General features: G+C 46.2%; 1 protein-coding gene and 1 non-coding gene across 5 annotated transcripts in view; both read right to left on the bottom strand.

Annotated features, from left to right (window-relative positions):
• OPRL1 (opioid related nociceptin receptor 1) overlaps positions 1–19,363 on the bottom strand; it is a 257,707-nt gene that overhangs the window by 51,379 nt on the left and 186,965 nt on the right. The window contains exon 5 of one of the 4 annotated variants that reach the window (XM_053244351.1): positions 18,644–18,902. The exons of the other annotated variants lie outside the window; for them this stretch is intronic. Coding sequence (XP_053100326.1) covers positions 18,781–18,902 — 122 coding nt within the window. The 3' untranslated portion in view covers positions 18,644–18,780. Of the gene's footprint in view, positions 1–18,643; positions 18,903–19,363 lie in introns of those variants that run through there. 4 annotated transcript variants of the gene reach the window in all.
• TRNAE-UUC (transfer RNA glutamic acid (anticodon UUC)) lies at positions 257–327 on the bottom strand. Its single transcript has one exon. It is a non-coding gene; the product is annotated as a tRNA-Glu (tRNA).

Here is a 19,363-nt window from a genome sequence, read left to right as displayed (position 1 = left end):
GACCTGCCTTCACTGTGTCACATGATGGCATACAGTTGCAGTGAAGGGAAATCTAAGTAACAAGGGTGGCTGTCAGCAGCTTTTGGGAGGAGCGCTTCCAGCTCCATGATCGCACCTCCCTCTATTTTTTAAAAGCTGCGTACATAGGAAGCTGCCTTCTACTGAGTCAGACCCTTGGTTCATCTAGTTCAGTATTGTCTTCACTGACTGAACCTCTCCAAGGTTCCAGGCATGACTCTTTCCCAGCCCTACCTGGAGATGCTGCCAGGCATCGAACCTGGGACCTTCTGCATGAAGAGCAGATGCTCTACCACTGAGCTACAGCCCTATCCTCAAGGAACATAAGAAGCTCTCTTATACTGAGTCCAATCATTGGTCCGTGATCTGTTAAGATCATCGGGGAAGTCTGGTTTGGCTTGCTTGGTGGCGGCCTCAAACTGGGTCATCTCTGCAGTTGCCCCGAGACTCTGGAACACACTCCAAAATTAAATCAGGATCTCCCCATCTCTGGTTGTTATTAAATAATGTTTGAAAACACACCTTTTAAAAATCAGGATCTTAGTTTATGATGCTTTAAAGTTTTATTTATGGTCATTTTAATCTGTTTATATGATCTTTAGGCGGCAAACTCGCCTAAGTAGCCTCCCATTAAAATGAGGTTAAGGGAGCGAGCACTCCCCTAACCTAATTTTTCTGCTTTTGTGTCAGCCACTGCTGCTTGCAGCCATGGCTGGCACATTTGGGGGGAGGGGGAGCCCAATAATGCACCACAAACCTGGGGGGAGCTCCAGGGGGTGGGGCGATGCACGACGGCACTTCCCTGCACCCTGACCCTTGGAGCTGCAGATAGCAGCCGCCGGTCATCTCAGGGAAGCAAGAACAATCGTCTGTAGGGAGGGTAAGTGCAACCCGCTCTGCCTTCAGACCGCCCCAGAGGCTCGACACACAATCCGTGCATAGAGCCTAACTGGACTCTGCAGGGAGACTCCCCACAGACAATCAGGGAGCTTGCCCTGGGACGCCAGATTGGCCACCCACACAACTACTGGTTCCATCATGGAGCCAGTAAGGGTGGCGGGGATCAGGGGCCACCTGGCCCCCAGAAGTCCCAGAACGCACCGCACAAATGCATGGGGCATTCTGTGGAGACCCCCAAGGCCAGGAGGCTGGTTGGAGCTTCCAGTTGGGGTCTCCTCATGAGTCGCCTTGGCGCGGAGCCACGCCATGGCGACTCACAACCGCCAAAACAGGGTTAGTGGAGCACTCACTCCGCTAAACTCATTTAGGGGGGAAATGAAGCAGGCTAACCACCAGGAGCCGTGCAACTCCCGGCAGTTCTCACGACTGCTTGAAAGCAGGCTGGGCTCCCGTAGCCCACTTTTGAGTGGTCGTGCAAATATCCTCACTGTGTAAATAGTGTGAGTGAGTGAGTTTCTTTTAAGAATGTAAGCTCCTTTGGAGCAGAGAATCATTTTCTTACACCTTTTGCTAAACTTCTTTGAGACTTTTACAGGACCATTTGCACAAGTGTATACAGACTGCTAAGAACTATCTCTAAGCCCTGCTAACTGGTCAAAGAGGCTCCTTTTAACGTGGCGATTCTCTTTATTTAGCAGGGGGAGAGTAACTGGCCCTGTCCACCCCAAGCACAGTACCTCCAGTGACTGTTGCTGGTGTCTGTCTTATGTTTCTTTTTAGATTGTGAGCCCTTTGGGGAAAGGGATCCATCTTATATATTTATTTATTATTTATCTGTGTAACCCGCCTTGAGCCATTTTTGGAAGGGTGGTATAGAAATCATCATCATCATCATCATCATCATCATCTCAAACCTATCAGAACAAATCTAGTACGTGTTCAGATTTCAGGTAGAGTCTCAATTTTTAACATTCTGCTTTGTGAAAAACTCCCTGCAAACAAGCAGCAGGATCTTTCCCAGACAGCAGGGTTTACTGAGGGTTTACTGCGAGTTTGAGTTTGCCTAAAAAACCAATGCAAAAAGTTTTGGTTTTTTTACCCCAGAGACAAATCAGGCTAAGCGCCAATGTGTGACGAAAAACCCAGATTGTGTATGGAGTGCTCCCAGATAGCTCACAGGGACGTCAATTCAAATTTGGATATGTGAATGCACACCTGCCCTTCCATAGAAAAACTGCCGTCTGGGAATGCTCCTGGGGGAAAGGCTCTTGCTCAGTGCAGTGCTACTGCAGTTTTTCGCTTAAAGGGAATCTTTTACATAGCTGATCATTAAAGAAAAGTGACTGCAGGCCAAAGCAGCTCCCCATTGTCTAACCTATGCTCAGAAGTCCACCACCTCCTTCTGCTGCATCCTGCAGGCTTTGGCATAATTGCAGTTCTTAACCTTGCTGAAGCATTAACCCGCTACCCGTGTAAATATTTTTCAGCATGAATGCTCCAGCACTTTACACATTGGAAATTAGTACTTGGTCACAAAGAGCACTTAAATAATTAAAGAAAGTGTTTTTACAATCAATTATTCCCTGCCAATTAAAATGGTTCATTTTAAAGACTCTGGAATGGCTATTCACTCCTCAGTCTCCATCACAGTTTTTAGAAAGTCTGCTAAATCTTGGCTTTTTACCCAGGCATTTATATGATTGTCTCTACTGCTGCTTCTTTTATATTGTATTTTGTATGGTTATTTTATGCTTGTATTTTAAATCTTTAGTGAGATTCATGTTTTTATATTTTAGCTTAATATTTTAGTTGTGTATTTTTATAGTCTCATTTTAATTTTTCTGTGATCTGCCTTGGGATTGTTTTAATGAAAGGCAGTATACGAATCTAACAATAAATTAATAAATAAACTTGTGTGTCATATGAGGAACAGAATATTTCACAGACACACATGACTTCAGCAATGCCTTGTAAGGGTGTGCACAAAACTGGTTTGCCCGGTTCAGTTTGAATCTGAACCAGAATCAAGCAGAACTGGTCACGTTCAGTTTTGTGCACCCACAAACACCACCCCGGTCATGCAAATGGCTACTGTGCATGCACAGTGGCCTCCAGAATGGCTGCCACCAGTACACAGAGGCCCAGAACGGGCCAAAAACCACCTGAACCAATCCATTTTGAGACCTGGGGGAGGCTGGTGGGGGGAGGGGGGACCACTGGGGATGCACACCCCACGGCCATGGCAGCACACCCAGAGGCTGTGAGTCCTTTAAATTTTTTTACTTTTGAACCTCCAAACCAGCCCCAAGCCAGCTGGGGTGGGGGTTCGACTCAAGGGCAAGCCTTCGAGCTGGACCAGTTCAATGTCGAACCAGCTCGAGGTTGAGCCAGTTCGCACATCCAGTAGATTTTTTCTCAAGATGTTTAACAATAATTTCCCCCTGGAATTAAATAAATAGGCAGAACATTACCAATAGCTCTGGAACTATTGTGGAACTATAGTTCCCACAATAAACATCAACATTCAACCCTACTTTGGACGGAATGCCCCCCCCCTTTCCATAGAAGAGTAATGATATTAATCCTCCCCCCCTTTTCTGTTTTGCACCCCATGATATCTTTCCAGAATGGCTGAGCAGAAAGTTCTCAGAATTTTAATGATCTTTTAACTTGTAGCAGAAAACACAGTAACACTAGGGAATCCCCGCCCACATCCACCATCCTCCCTCCTTAGAAGCTGTTGATAAATGTGTCTCTGCACACACCCAGTGGAGCACCTAGGTAATTTTGGAGCCTGGACCTAAAGGCCTTTGGAGGCCCCCCTCCCCGCCCCCGCCAAGTTAAGCATCATACACACACAAACACACACCGTGACACATGGGGCATTTTTAACACGTGGGTTCTGGAGAACACAAACAACAGCTGAACTCACAGGAATGTAGGAATATAAAACAGGTATATTTATGCAAATATGCATTAGCAGAAACATTTCAACACACAACTTACATACTCCCACCCCACATATTTCTTTCCCCACTCCTCCCTCTGTCTCTAAAGCACTCAGCACATGTCACAATCATACCTGGCCACCTGGCACAGGTGCTGCGGTGACCATACCACCCAGAACAGATTAAAGAGGATTTGGGAGGCCCCAGGGGGTGTGGAGACATCGGCCCTGAAGTTCAGGGATAAGAGTGCCTCTTCACTCACCTGGGCCTCCTTCCCTCTGAAGTGGCACAAGCAGGAAGCAATTATGGGCAGGCAGGTTGAGACAGACAGCAATCATGAAGAGCAAGCAAAGACAGACAAACAAAGAATCAAACAAAACAAACAAATGGTTGGATGGATGGTCAGAAGGGCAGGTGATGAAGGATGGACGGCAGCAACAAGGAGCAGTAGGGCCAGATGCAACTCAAAAATGGCTTTGGCCCTAGGTATTTAAGAGAACATCTTCTTCATTATGAGCCCCACCACCCATTGAGGTTGACTGGAGAGGTCCATCTCCGGTTGCCGCCAGCTCGGCTGGTGACCACACAGGGACGGGCCTTCTCGATTGCTGTCCCGAGACCGTGGAATGCTCTCCCTGCTGAAATACGATTCTCCCCATCTCTGGCAATTTTTAAAAAGCATTTGAAAACCCACCTCTTCACCTAAGTCTTTCCAGCTTTTTAAAAGTTTTAGGTTTTAATTTGTTTTTGACTTTTAAATTGTTTAATTTTGCTAACTTGGCAAAGAGGGACCTTTTAATGTGGTGATTCTCTTTATTCTGTTCTTAGCTGCCCAGAGACGTAAGTTTGGGCGGGGTATAAATTTAATAAATAAATAAATAAATAAATATTTAGCAGGGGGAGAGTAACTGGCCCTATCTACCCCCAGCACAGGACCTCCAGTGATTGTTGCTGGTGTCTATCTTATGTTTCTTTTAAGACTGTGAGCCCTTTGAGGACAGGGATCCATCTTATTTATTTGTTATTTCACTGTGTAACCCACCCTGCGCCATTTTTGGAAGGGCGGTATAGAAATCAAACCAATCAATCAATCAATAGTTTTAAGTTTTATGTATGTTTTATGTTATTGTTAACCGCCCAGAGACGAAAGCTTGGGGTGGTGTACAAATCAAATCAAATCAAATCAAATCAAATCAAATAAATAAATAAATAAATAAATATGGTGCACTGATGTCACACCATATGTTTCCAAGCTTCTGCTGTCTGCTGCCAAATTGGCCCCAGTCCCATGCTCCCCCAGGCCCTCCCTCTCCCCGTATCTCCCAACCACCTCCGCACACTCTGTCTCCCAGCCAGTGGGCAGCTGCTGCTCAGAGAAAAGGCTTGGGATCTGTGCTTCCCCAAGCCCCACAATCTCTTTCTCCCTGCTCTGTTGCCTGGGAAGCACACGCAGTGCCTCCTCTTCCATCACTTGATCATTCCCTTGCTGCAGCTGCACAGCTTTGAGGATGAGTGCTTCTCATCCTACGAGCTGTGCGGCAGCGGCGGCAGCAAGAGAGCCAGCAAGTGATAGAAGAGGAGGCTCATGTATGTTTCCTGGGCAGCAGAGCAGGGAGAAAGCGCATGGGTGGTGGGTAGGGTTAGCAACAGCCCCTTATTAGCAGGGAAGTCCCTTATTTCAGCCCCAAATTGTCTTTCCCTTACAAGATGCCATTTGTCCCTTACTCTCAGCTAATGGGAAGAACCTATGGCTTAGATCAAATCAGTTATTTTTGTTGGAGCTAGGACCCGGGCAGCACCAGTTCTCAGCTGCAATGTCTCATACACTGTGGTGTGGGGTGTGTGTGTGTGTGTGTGTGTATGTGTCTGTTAGTTAGGGTCATGGATAAAAGTGCTGGACTCCTCCCCTCTTTGTTCTTCTAGTGTTAGTCTCCATTTTGTCTTTCCAGAGATGGCTGTTTGTTTTGGTCTCTCTCTGCAGCCATGAGTTACAGCTGAAATAAAGCTGCAGGCTTTTTTCACATTTGTTTGTAACCTTTTCTTTAAATAAATTCTTATATTCTTCAATATTAAAGGGCTGTGTTCTCACCAAACTGGTTTTGCTTTGCTATTTGGGGACAGAAATGCCATTCTTCCCCTACAATTTTCACTAATAATGAAATAATTAATGAGCCCCAACTCCTCCCCCTTCCTTTTCCCTACCAGAGTACTCTGTGGTTCTTGTGGGCTGCAGGCTTAGTGTTGCCTGCAGTCCCAATATTGGGGACATTAGCAAAAACATTAGCATCAACAGCCATCAACATCTGGCTAAATTAGCTTAATCCAGGTATCAGGATCATGAATATCATGCAAAGGATGACTACCGGATTGTGCTCATATGTGAAAGCTATTTTCACTGGCTAACAACCAGGAGTGTACCAAGGTTGGAGTGGGCCCAGAGACGGGACTTTAAAATGGGCCCCTCGCTGCCCCCCTCTCCTTTTCCTGGCCCCATGTCTCTGCTGCAGAAGAACATTAAGGACACGTGTAATATAGTGTAGCAGATTAACAGAGGACAGGAGACCACAGTTAAAAGGTGTAAACAACAGCAGAACCAAATAATACAACAGTATCAGCTTTTCATTCATGCTTGCTACTACAAGATCAGGCAACTCATGCTTGCTACTACAAGATCAGCTCTCCTCCCCTTCTGTGGGTTCCAGAGGAAGCTTCTGTTCCAAGTTTAACCATTTTTGTCAGGGCTGTAGCATGGCAAGATTTTTATTTTTTTTAAAACCAATATTTTTCATTTGGAAAACCAGTTTAAAATTAGCAAACTATCAGGAAGGATGCTAGGCTAGATCAACTCTTCCCCAACCCTCAAGTATTGTGAGCCATTCTGGGAGTAAGGATTTTTATTTTTTTTTTTGAGAATGTGTTTGGTTGAAAAACAATTGAATATATTTTCAACAACCACGGCTCCATTAAAGAACCAATCAATAAACCCCCTGCCACCCCGCTTTCCTTCCACAGAGAGGAAAACGACTCATTGCAAGTTGGAAGAAGATCACTTCACATGGGTCATCAGGACTTGGAGGGAAGAACCCAAGGATTTAAAATCATTTTTTAAAAGTTGAAAATAGTTCAGGCACAAACAATTTCTCTCTCTCTCTCTCTCTCTCTCTCTCTCTCTCTCTCTCTCTCTCACACACACACACACACACACACACACACACACACACACACTCCATACATGTGGGAAGCAGGGGGAAAAACAAATCACAAAGCCTCTCTGCTGCTGCTGCCGCTCTCCTCCACTCCGACTGACAAAAGGGAAATCAGGAGTCACAGAGAACCTGCTTTTTTGGGAGGGGGGCTGCAGCTCACACTCCTGGCTAAGGGACTGGAGAGAGGGCAATGACTGGCCTTGGGGGCCTCTTTTTGGGCCCCTCAGAGGCTGTGGGCCAGGAGACATTCGTCTCCCTCTGACTCATTAATGGTACGCCCATGCTAACAACGCTTCACTTTCTAGGAAACAAAACCACATCACACCCAGTTTGGCTAACCATGGGTATATCACTAAGCCGAGGAGAAGCCATCGAAGTTGTAGCTTGCACTGTGGTTTAAGTTGCAAGGGGTAAAAACAGAAACAGCACTCAAGCTCCCAATTACTCCTGCCTCCTCCCTGCCTCGTGTCCCTTATTTGGGCACTGGGATGTTGGCAAACTTAGTGGTGGGGTAGGGAGGGGGGTGAACCTGGGGAAGCACAGAGCCCAAGCCTCCTCTCTGAGCAGCCGCCACCCACTGGCTGGGAAGCAGAGTGTGTGGGTGTGTGTTGGAGTTCGCAATTATTTTTCAAAGCACCAACAAAGGAAGCTACCCACTCTATTGAGTAGAGTGCAGAGCTTTTGTTGTTGTTGTTGCTGCCGCCGCCGCCGCCGCCGCTGCAGTCTTCTAAAGAACCATAGTCTGGGAGATATACCACTGGGGATTTGAACCAGCAATGTCTGGATTGCTAGTCATGTCATTTTCTCACTGTGCCATCTAGCCCTGTTTAAAAGCCACGTAAAGGGTAGATGGGGAGAGAGAAATGTTTCCATCTACTCTCTGAGAGTAAAGGAAATGGACTGACTCCCTACAGAGAATACCTGAAGATCTCTAAGGCAGGGGTCACTGAGTAGAGGCAAAGCAGGGACAGGTGAGGGGACCCTCACTAACTACCTCTACTCCCAATGTCCCAGTGGCCGTCAGGATAGTTGGTGCAAAAAGCTGATGCACTGGAACGCCATCTCCAACAGGTAGCTGGGAGAGACAGGAGAGAGAGAGAGAGAGAGCGAGCAGGGCCTGGGGGAGCAAGAGGCTGGGGGTGATCACCCTGGTCACCCCGCCCTCAGGATGGCTCTGCATCTAGTCACTTCTAATTGGACCCTGAGAAATGGCTGTTCAGAATCTAGGCCAGGGTTAGCGAGACTGCAGCAGCTGGGTACCTGTTGCCACAATAGTCCTGGTAGAACAGATGGAACTGAGCAGATGAGTCCTTTGCGGCAATTTCAGTGTGTGAGTGAGGCTGATAGGCAACTGCATCTGCCTCTGCAAAATGAAAAACACGTAGAACTCAGAAGTGGCAAAAATTAGCATCTGAAGGGAATAATTGACTGTTTTAAAATTCCATTCATTAGGCCATTCATTAAAGGCTTCTTCTGGCAGCTTACAGGAGAAACAAAAGTAATTGCCATGTTCTTACTGCACATTTAGTTGGCGTGGTGGCTTATTATCATTCTAATAGCTTTGGATTCTGCGGCTGAAAATGTTATTGGGTGCTCTTAGAAGCTTTAACAGACTCATCCAGAGGAGGGGCTGCTCTCATTCTTGCGTTGGGCAAGTGAGATGCAAAATTAATGCCAGTTTCTCAGGATGCTCTTAATTCGATCCTGACAAAGAGCTGGGCAGCTGGTTATTTTCTTGAGCTGCCACTGGACAAAGAAAACCTCATCTGCTAATCATAGGAACATTGATGGATTAATTAACCCAGATGTTTATTTTGTACCCCACTTTTCAGCCAAGAGTGGCCCCCCAAAGCTATTACTGTTAAAATGCTTCCAAAGGGAGGATTATTATATGGTAAACATTTATTTATTTATTTATTTATTTGACATGTTTTGATGCTGCCCAAAACACTTATCTCTGGGAGGTTTAGCATAAAACAGCACAAATTAGAAAAAAAATAAAATATTAAAGCAGTTTAAAATTAAATCAAAATTAAATCTATATATATATTTCTCCCGGGTGTGCCAGGGAAAATGCGTCCCGGCACCCCAGCTGATTGGCTGGGCTGCGGAGATGCTTGATTGGCTGGCACACTGAGGAGGAGGAGAATTGGCCAGCTGCAAGCCAGGGCCGCTGGCGGGCCCAGCCTGGCGACGGGTCGTGGCTGCGGGCCCAGCCTGGCCACGGCGAAGTGGTGGCGGGTCCAGCCGAGGGCCGAGGCAGTGAGGCGGTGAGGTGGCGGGGCCCGATACCAGGGCAGAAGGTGGGAGTAGGAGGAGAGGTGGCTGGCCTGCGGCTGGCTGCAAAGACTGGCAAGCGGCGGCAGCGGGCACGACAGGCTGCGGAGGCGGCACCTGCCGCGGTGGGCCAGGCCGTGGAGGCGACTCTCGGCCAGCCGGCGCCAGGACCGGCCGCCGAGGCCAGGAGGAGCCCATGGGAGACTGGGGTGGGAGGGAACCGGGCGGCGGGACTTTCCTGTTTGCCGCCCGGGAAGAGGAGCAGTGACGGCCCAGTAAGTAGAACTTTTTAAAATGCAGGGGGAGGGGGGAGGGGGAGGGCAAGAATGAGTGGGGCTGGGGGAGGGGGAGAGCAAGAGGGAGGGGGGCAGGGGGGAGGGGAGAGCAAGAGGGGGAGGGGGAGGGCAATAGGGAGTGGGGCAGGGGGCAGGAGAGAGGAGCAGGGGGAGGGGAGGGCAGGAGAGGGGAGCAGGGGGAGTGGAGGGAGGGCAGGAGAGACTGGGGCAGGAGGGTGAGAAGGAGGGGGTGAGAGAGAGGAGTGGGAGGGGGAGGGAGGGCAAGAGAGAGTGGGGCGGAAGGGAGGGGAGGGAGGGCAAGAGAGAGTGGGATGGGACGGAGGGGAAGAGAGGCAAGAGTGTGGGGCAGAAGGGAGGGAGGGAGAGTGGGGCAGGAGGGAGAAGGGAACAGCCAGCCCCAAAGAGCACACAGATGCTCTGTGCAGGTTGGCTAGTTAAAATTAAAATGTTAAAATCTAGGAGTCTAATTATAACCCTGGGTGAACAAAAGTGTCTTACCATGGGGGTATGGATGACATTTCCCCTATTTCCACTTTCAGAAATAGAGTATTCTGTATGGAGGTACAGGGATAGTTGAAATGAGCTAGCTAGTCCCTCCTCCAAGGTGCTTCTGAGCCAGGCCTGCTCAACTTAGGCCCCCCAGTTGTTTTTGAACTACAGCTCCCATAATCACCAACCACAGTGGCCAATAGCCAGGGATTATGGGAATTGCTGGCCAACCTCTGCAGGAGGGCCGAAGCTGAGCCGCCCTGTTAAAGCCATGCCTCCAGCTTCTCCGTTTCGCCGTTTCGGTGCTTACAGTACCCAGGGTGCCTGCCTGCTGCCTGGAGTGGATTCTCTGCTTTTTGTTCCTGCTTTCCTGATTGAGGAAAAGAGATGATTTCCCCCCCACCCCCTTCCTGCTGCTGAGAGAATCACTCCCTGCACCTGCTGCCTGTGAGAAATCTACCTCTTTCGGGAGATTTGTGGACAAAACAAATTGCCCCCTGTGCTAGTTGTCCAGATTCGGACCCAAAACAAATTGGAGGTGATTCAATTTGGGTACTAATTAAAAAAAATTGATTTGTGCACATCCCTAGTGCCCAGTCACACCATTGGTGTATCATCAAATTTGGCTCTATAGCAGTACCATTTCTGGAGTATGAGATGCAGTTTATTAAACCAATGTGATAGCTTAAGAAATAGTGGGTTTGCAGTGTAATTTCTTCAAGCATTACTTTGTACGTAGTTCAAAAATTACTTTAAAGGCCTGGTGGTGTTCTGATCTCAGCAAGAAACTCTGCTAATAGTTAGCAGGGCAATTAAAAGACCAGGTTCTTAATCATTACTCTTTCTGTTCTTTTAATCTCCTCTTTGAACATGGATGGCAACCTTTTTAATGTCTTAATTTATCTTTATGCAATAGATACTCTGTGTGTTTCTCCCTCTTCCTTAATCACTTCTCCATGTCTTTCAAATATCTATCCATAAAAAGTCACTTTCATTTTTGGTTCTCCTCTGGGTAGCCACCATTTGCCGGGCCTATTCATCCATTCCCAAACTTCATTTCCTACCAGGGTTATCCAGATATGAAAACGGCGTCATCTTTAGCTTACCTACCCAGAACCAATGGGCTGTGCAGGAAGTCCTTGCAGCTAATGGAGATGGCAGAGCACAGAGACACCACATACTGTGACTTCCCATGGTGGGGGGGGGGGAGTTTTTACATTTGAAGGAATTGTTCTGTTTTGAAAAGGTCAATAAATTTCATGGTGGATTGCATAAAGGCATCAAGGGATACATAACTGTAATAATCCATCAGCAGCCTCTCTGTGCCAGCTTTGGTCAGCTTCTGTCTTTTTAGGAACCCCTCTTCTCTTGGCCTCTTCTCGTGGATCAGCAGGAAGTATTTTGCTGCACAATGGAAGCAGATGCTTTGATAAATCTGGCCAGAACATGTGCTTGGGCATGAATGGAGCAAAAGCCAAAGAGAAATAGGAACATATGAAGTTGCCTTATATTTATATTATATTTAAGGGATGGGGCTGTAGATCAGTGACAGAGCATCTGCTTTTCATGCAAAAGGTCCCAGGTTCAATCCTTGGCAACTCAGGTGGGGCTGAGAAAGAATCCTGCTTGAAGCTGTGAAGAGCCACTGCCCGTTAATGGAGACAATACTGATCTAGATAGGCCGATGGTCTGACTCAGTATATTATACAGGCAACCCTTGTTATCCGTGGTTTCAGCACTCGTGGTTTTGCGTATCTGTAGTTGGGGAATATGCACTGTGGGCGGGGGCGGGAGAGACAGACTCATGTATCCCCGAGTCGGAGGTCGGCCATGGACATACTTGTAAAGGGAAATCTGGCAAGTAAAGGGCTTGGTCTGCAGGAGGGTGAGGGGAAAGGAGGCAGGATTCTACACATAAAAATTGCAGCAGATGGTAAAATGCACCACCCCCACTGCAATCCTGCCGCTTCGCACAGCGATTTTTAAGGGCTTTTTAAAAAAAGCCATTTTCACCAGATTTTTGGCTGGTTTTCGGCCAATTTCTTTAAAAAAAAACAAAAAACAAAATACAATATTTGACCCATCCCCCGCTCTTAGGAACCTAACTGCTGTAGTTCCATAGCTGGCACAAATATCGGTATCCACAGCACTGGCTGGCATGGAACCCCGTGCAAATACTGAGGTTTTCCTGTATTATTATTTTTTTAATTAATGTATGTGCCACCTGACTCCCAAGGCTCTAGGTGGTTCACAAAATTAAACACAATAAAAACAAAATAAAACCAACTATTAAAACAGCAATTTAAAAATTTAATACATTCAGAAATTACAGCAATTAAAATTTTTCAACAGCAATTACAAATTTAAAACATCCAGAGATTACTAAAAGTCTGGCTATTATAAGGTAACTTCCTATGTTCCTATGTAGACAAACCGTGGTCCAGAATTGTCTCATCTGACTGGGAATGTCTTTCAAGAGGTCCTTCTCAGCCCTCCCACCTGAGAACATTTTAACTGAAAATGCCACCGATTGATTGATTCTTCGGATTCTTTCAGTGAGCTATAAATAGAGCTGTTCTAAGTGTTCTATGGACCAAATTTTTGGCTGAATTTGGAAGGCAGTGAAAGGGTGGGGAAAGTATTCACAGGGTTTGTTCACACAGTCATTTGAATCTAGATTTAATGTGGGTTACCAACATTAGTGTGATTATGTGAACCCACACAAATGTGGGAATCTCAGGCCATGAACTACCTTGGTGTGGGCCCGCACAATTACAATAATGTTCCTAACTCACATGAAACCTAGATTCAAATGACTGAGTGAACAAAACTATCCACTGAGGCTGAATCCAGATAAGACGGAAGTACCTATTGTGTGGGGTAGAAACTCGGGAGACGGTTTTGATCTGCCAGTTCTGCATGGGGTCACGCACCCCCGGAAGGAACAGGTGCACAGTCTGGGGGTGCTTCTGGATCCCTGGTGTCCCAGGTTGAGGCAGTGGCCAGAGGTGCTTTTTATCAGCTTCGGCTGATATGCCAGCTGCGTCCGTTTCTTGAGATGAATGAGCTCAAAACATCTAGGAGAGACCATATTACTCCTGTGTTGAAGGAATTGCACTGGTTGCCAATACGTTTCTGGGCAAAATACAAGGTGCTGGTCATTACCTATAAAGCCCTAAATAGCTTGGGCCCTGGGTATTTAAGAGAACGTCTTCTTCGCCATGAGCCCCACCGCCAGCTAAGATCATCTGGAGAGGTTCACTTGCGACTGCCGTCAACGGGTCTGGTGGCTACCCGGGTACAGGCCTTCTCCGTTGCTGCCCCTAGACTTTGAAATGTGCTCCCTGTTGAAACAAGAGCCTCCCCATCTCTGGCAACTTTTAAAAAGGCACTGAAGACACATTTATTCACCCAGGCTTTTAATTAGATTTATAGTTTTAAATAATTTTAATCCCGGGATTTAAATGTTTTTAATCTTTTAAATGATTTTAATTGTTAATTGATTTAATATTTTAGATTATTTTAATTGTGAACCACTCAGAGACACAACTTTTGGGCTGTATAGAAATATTTTAAAACAAACAAACAAACAAACAAACAAACAATTCTCTTTTGCAAAGGAGGGGTAGTTGCCATCTGTGTTTTGCCTGCTGGTGGCTGCTATCCACCCCCCCACACACACACCAAATTCCCTTGGCATTCGGTGGGGGGGGGGGATTATAGCAATTAGCCACTAGCTGCTGAAAGAAGCATTGTGTTGCCAGTGGTAAACTGACCCTCTGACCCTCAACGCATCTTATGTTCTAAAGGAAAATAGTTGAGAATTGCAGACAAAAATGACAATTTTCTATGGAAGTTTGAGACTTCTGTTTATTGTTTTTCGCCACTATCTGCCATTCTGGGGTACCACTTTGATCCAATTAATTTTAAGCCATTCTAAATCCCCTACAAACATTTCTGCATCCCTTCCCTGGCATTAGCAAATCTCCACTCTGACAGCAGTAATGTTTCCTTTGAAAGGAAAAGAGATAGATTTGCTTTCCACTATGCCCACAAAATATGAAAACAAAATAGAAATTATTGTTTTGAGTTTGTTTTTCCCCCATGGAGCATTTTACTACATACAGACGTAGCCATCTATTCCTCCCAAGCATTGGTCCAAGAATGATGATATAGAAAGTCTCCCCAAATTAAAGAAAATGGTTGAAAGTCTCCCAAATGATTTCAAGGACATTTTCACATGACACTAAAAAGCCGTGACGCTGGCAATGATTGGAAATAATGGAATCACAATGCAAAATTTCACTGCTCATAACACTGGCTTTTATTACAAACTAGGCATTGTTGCACTTGAACTCCTACTCTGTTTGTAAGTAACAATGAGACATATTTCTAGCTGAGGCCCCTTTTTGTACCTGGATGGTCAATATTCAACCAGGTTGACCAGGAAGTTTTTCACACTCGGCTTTAAGTTTGCCTCTCCTCCTGTCCGGAATTGAGTGGGTGCGTTCACATATCAGTCAAATTTACCCGAAGTCCCTGAAAGCTATCGGGGAGCACTTCATACACAATTCAGGTTTTTTTAATTGCATGTAAAAGTGTAGCCTGATTTATATCCAAGGTAAAGAAATCCACTTTTTGTGTGGGTTTTTTTGTGGGGGCAACTTCAAACTTACAGTACAGCCTTGCAGTAAACCTGCAGTAAAGCCTACTGTCTAGGAAAGCTCCCGGCCAGTGAGGCTGATAGCTGTGTTGGCACACTCAAGTTAATTTAGCCTTTCAGTGCATGGTTAATTTAAGACACAGGATACAACCACCTTGCTGAAGTTAAGAAGATCTAAGTCTGGTCAGTGTCTGGCTAGGTGGCCAGTAGAGATTCCCATGTATACTGCCTTGATTTCAGAGCACTTTTGATGAAACCGTCACTCAAAACAGCACTTTATAGTATGCAAATGAATTCAAAACAACACTTTTCTAGAATGCAAAGATGCACTTTTAACACACATTTATTTCCAAAAGGAATATATCATTTTACATAATTTGATTTGCCTGTTCTGGATGGGGTCACACTTTCCCAGAAGGAACAGGTATGCAGTCTGGGGGTGCTTCTGGATCCCAGCCTCTACCTGGTGTCCTAGGTTGAGGCGGTGGCCAGAGATGCCTTCTATCAGCTTCGGCTGATATGCCAGCTGCATCCATTTCTTGAGATAAATGACCTCAGAACAGTGGTACATATGCTGGTAACCACCAGACTGAATTATTGCACTGCACTCTATGTGTGGGGCTGCCTTTATATATAGTCCGGAAACTACAGCTGGTTCAGAAAGCGGCAACCAGGTTGGTCTCTGGGTCATCTCAGAGAGACCACATTATTCCTGTATTGAAAGAGCTACACTGGCTGCCAATATGTTTCTGGGCAAAATACAAGGTGTTAGTTATAACCTATAAAGCCCTAAACAGCTTGGGCCCTGGGTATTTAAGAGAACGTCTTCTTCGTCATGAACTCCACCGCCCATTGAGATCATCAGGAGAGGTCCTTCTGCAGTTGTCACCTGCTCATCTGGTGGCTACTTGGGGACGGGCCTTCTCCACTGCTGCCCCAAAGCCTTGGAACACACTTCCTGCTGAAATAAGAGCCTCCCCATCTGTGACAATTTTTTAAAACTGTATGGTGTCCCTCAGAGCTCCGTATTGTCTCTGATGTTGTTTAACAGCTACATGAAACTGTTGGGAGAGATCATTAGGAGATTTGGTGCAGGATGCAATCAATATGTTGATGACACCCAAATCTATTTCTCCATGTCAACCTCATCGGGAGAAGGCATAACTTCCCTAAATGCCTGCCTGGAGGCAGTGATGGGCTGGATGAGGAATAACAAACTGAGTCTGAATCCAGATAAGACGGAGGTACTTATTGTGCAGGGTAGAAACTCGGGAGATGAGTTTGATCTGCCTGTTCTGGATGGGGTCACACTTCCCCCAAAGGAATAGGTGTGCAGTCTGGGAGTGCCTCTCTCTGGTGTCTCAGGCTGAGGCCAGAAGTGCCTTCTATCAGCTTCGGCTGATACTTCAGCTCGGTCCATTTCTTGAGATAAATGACCACAGAACAGTGGTACATCTGCTGGCAACCTCCCGACTGGATTACTGTAATGTGCTCTATGTGGGGCTGCCTTTGTATGTAACTACAGCTGGTTCAGAATGCGGCAGCCAGATTTGTCTCCGGGTCATCTCGGAGTGACCATAATACTCCTGTATTGAAAGAGCTACACTGGCTGCCGATAAGTTCCCAGGCAAAATACAAGGTGCTGGTTATAACCTAGGGATGTGCGTTTCGTTTCGGGCACAGATCAATCTGTGCCCGAAACAGTCAATTTCGGGTGATTCGGCACCAAGCCGAATCACCCCCAATGCACCCTGATATTTTTCGGGGCCGACCCAAATCATCCCTGTTTCGGGAGAATGATTTTCGGGTGCCCCTAAAAATTCGGACCTCCATTTTGGTGCCAGCAGCCTCCATTTGCTGCAAGCAGCCTTGACTTCTTCTTCCCCCTCCATTTTCTGGATGACGTCTCTTTGAATTTCCCGCCTTTTTGCCTCCATTTATTCCAATGCAGAAATTGCTTCCTATTGAAATTAAAATGTTCCTACCTACAGACTGAAATGACCTAGAGTCTTAATTAGTAAAAATCACACCCTCCCATTGGCCAGGTGGAGGTGGAGGAAGGGTCAAGGGTGGGGGTGATTTTTGGAGGGCTTTGCAGGAGGGTATTTAAGGGGCCACCAGTAGCCATTTTCTTCCTTTCTGCTGCCTTGTGTGGGAGAAGAGAGAGCTCTGATGCCCTGCTTACCCAGCCTTGCCTCCATTTTGCCTTGTGATTTGTGTGAGTGCTATTTTTCAGCATTTATGCCATTGCTCTGCCTTGCCGGTTGCCTGCCTTTCCTGCTTGATTTTTTTTTTAAAAAAAGAATAATTATTCTTTTTAAGAAAAAGCGAAGAGGGGAAGAATTTTTCTTCCAAAAAAAGCTCTGCCTTGAAAGCCTTGTCTTTTTGTCTTTCTCATCCTTTCTTTGAGAGAAAAGAGAAGAGGGTTGGTAGGTTGTTTTTTGTTTTTGTTTTTTTTAAAAAAAACTCTTTTTCATCTCTTTTTTGCAGAAAAAAACCTCTGGCAGTGGCAACGGCTTCCCCCCCCCCCCAACCTTTTCTTTAGAAAAAGAGGAGAGGAGGAGGGGAAATTTTTTTTTCAAGAAACCTTTGCCTTGCAGAGGCAAACCTCTTTCCTTTTTCATCCTTTTTTGGGAACAAGAGAAGAGGAATAGAATTTTTTTAAAAACATCTGCCTGGCTGCAACGCCAGCCTGCAGCCCTTGGTGGAAAAGGAGGGTTTTTTTCCCCTCCTTTTAAATCCACCCACCCTGTTTTTTTGAAAAATTTTCCTGCTGTGGAGAGTCACTGCGGCCTGTCCCTGCCTGCCTGCCTACACTCCAGGCCTGCCATCCTCCTGTGACCAGACCCTCAGAGGTGGACTACAGAGACCCAGCGTTGGAGAAGCCTACACCTGAGTGAGATTGGCCCAGCCATTTATATTTTACACACGCGCACACACACACACACACACACACACACACACACAAACGTCACACACAGCTTTCTAATCTGTAGTCTCCCTTTAATTGTGTATTTGGGGTTTATTATTTTATCCCTGTTTTGAGGGAGGTTAAGGTTTTGGGGGGTTTAACATTTCTCTAAAAGTTTTGTGATAGTTGGAAGATTGGGTTTTAAATAAATAGGGTTTTAAATAAATAAGGTTTCTTCAGTGTGTGTAGCCTTAGAGTCTTTATAGGCTAGATCCCCGTTAGCTAGCTATTTTAGGAGGTTCAACTGTAGAGTAGACTGGAAGAGTAGCCTAGTAGTGCTGCAGCTTTATATTTCTTTTCTCCCCTCCCAAGCAATTTTTTTTAAGAGGAAAGGAGCCTGTGCCTGTCCTTGTGCTTGCTTGCGCTAATAAAGGGTAGCCAATTATTAAGCTGTCTCATCAGCACTGCCTCTTTTGTGTTGCTACTTTTTGCAAAAATATTTTTAAGCCCCTAGTCTGCCCCCCACCCAGTCATTTCACCAAAAAGTTATCTATCCACACCAAAAAGTTATCTATCCATTCCAAGTGACCACAGTCAGAGAAAGAATAATAACTTACTTTCCCTTTTGTTGAGTGCACTGTGTGCCAGCCAGGCTCCAGCCTTAAATAACTCCTCCACTGCCCTGCGCCTGTGCACAGCAGCTAAGCTAAGATTTTTATATTGTTCTGTAGCACAGACTGCTTCTGTTGTATCACACATCTAACTCCCAGTCCCAGTCCCTCTGTGTGATACATTGCACGGCAACTTCTGAGATCTTGCCAGCAACAGCATTTGTGCCAACAAGCCTGGGAAAGGACAGGAAGGTGCAATTCACTGTGTCTGTGCATGTGTGTGGGGATATTTATTTTTCCAATGAAGATCGGGTCATGTTTGAGAGTTGTCAGCATTTTATTTGAAGATTGCTTGCCTATACATAGATGCAGTGATCACATGCCACAGGTTGTGGAAAAGAAATGTCCCGAAACGTGTGTGCTGTCATTGTTCTCTGCCATCATCATCCATGCATCACTCTTCAAAGTTGTGTGGGCGCTAGGAAGGGGCAACATGCCAAGCCTTGCTGCTCCACTTGCGGAATGTTGTTTTGCGTGCATCCTCCACATCCTATGGGTGTTCCTGGCTGTGCCTCTCTGTTGACTGTGGTGGACAAAAAAAGTTTGGAAGAGGGTCAGGGCAGGGCACTGTTGTTGTACTTAGGTCTGGCCTATCTCATCTTCTGCTCTACTGCTGCACCTGCATGACATCATCATGCTTGCTGTGGATAGATAACTTTTTGGTGAATTCCTGAAGTGTTGGTGTGTGTCTTGGTGGCAGAAAGTGGGATTTCTGGGGCAGAAGAGTGGGGTGGGGTGGTATCGCCTAATGGGAGGAAGGAGGCTGCCACCCCAATTGCAGGGGGATTGGTCAGAGGGCTGATTTTTGGAGAATTTCTGAGAGTTTTATTGTCTATGGGGCAGATTGGGGCAGAAAGTGGGATCTGGAGCAGAAGAGAGGGGTGGGGTGGTATTGCCAAATGGGAGGAGGCTGCCACCCCAATTTCAGGGGGATTGGGCAAAGGGCTGATTTTTGGGGAATTTCTGACATTTTCGTGTCTTTGG

This window comes from Hemicordylus capensis, chromosome 4, assembly GCF_027244095.1.
Source record: "Hemicordylus capensis ecotype Gifberg chromosome 4, rHemCap1.1.pri, whole genome shotgun sequence".
Taxonomy (NCBI): domain Eukaryota; kingdom Metazoa; phylum Chordata; class Lepidosauria; order Squamata; family Cordylidae; genus Hemicordylus; species Hemicordylus capensis.
This window is presented reverse-complemented; position numbering and strand designations above follow the sequence as displayed.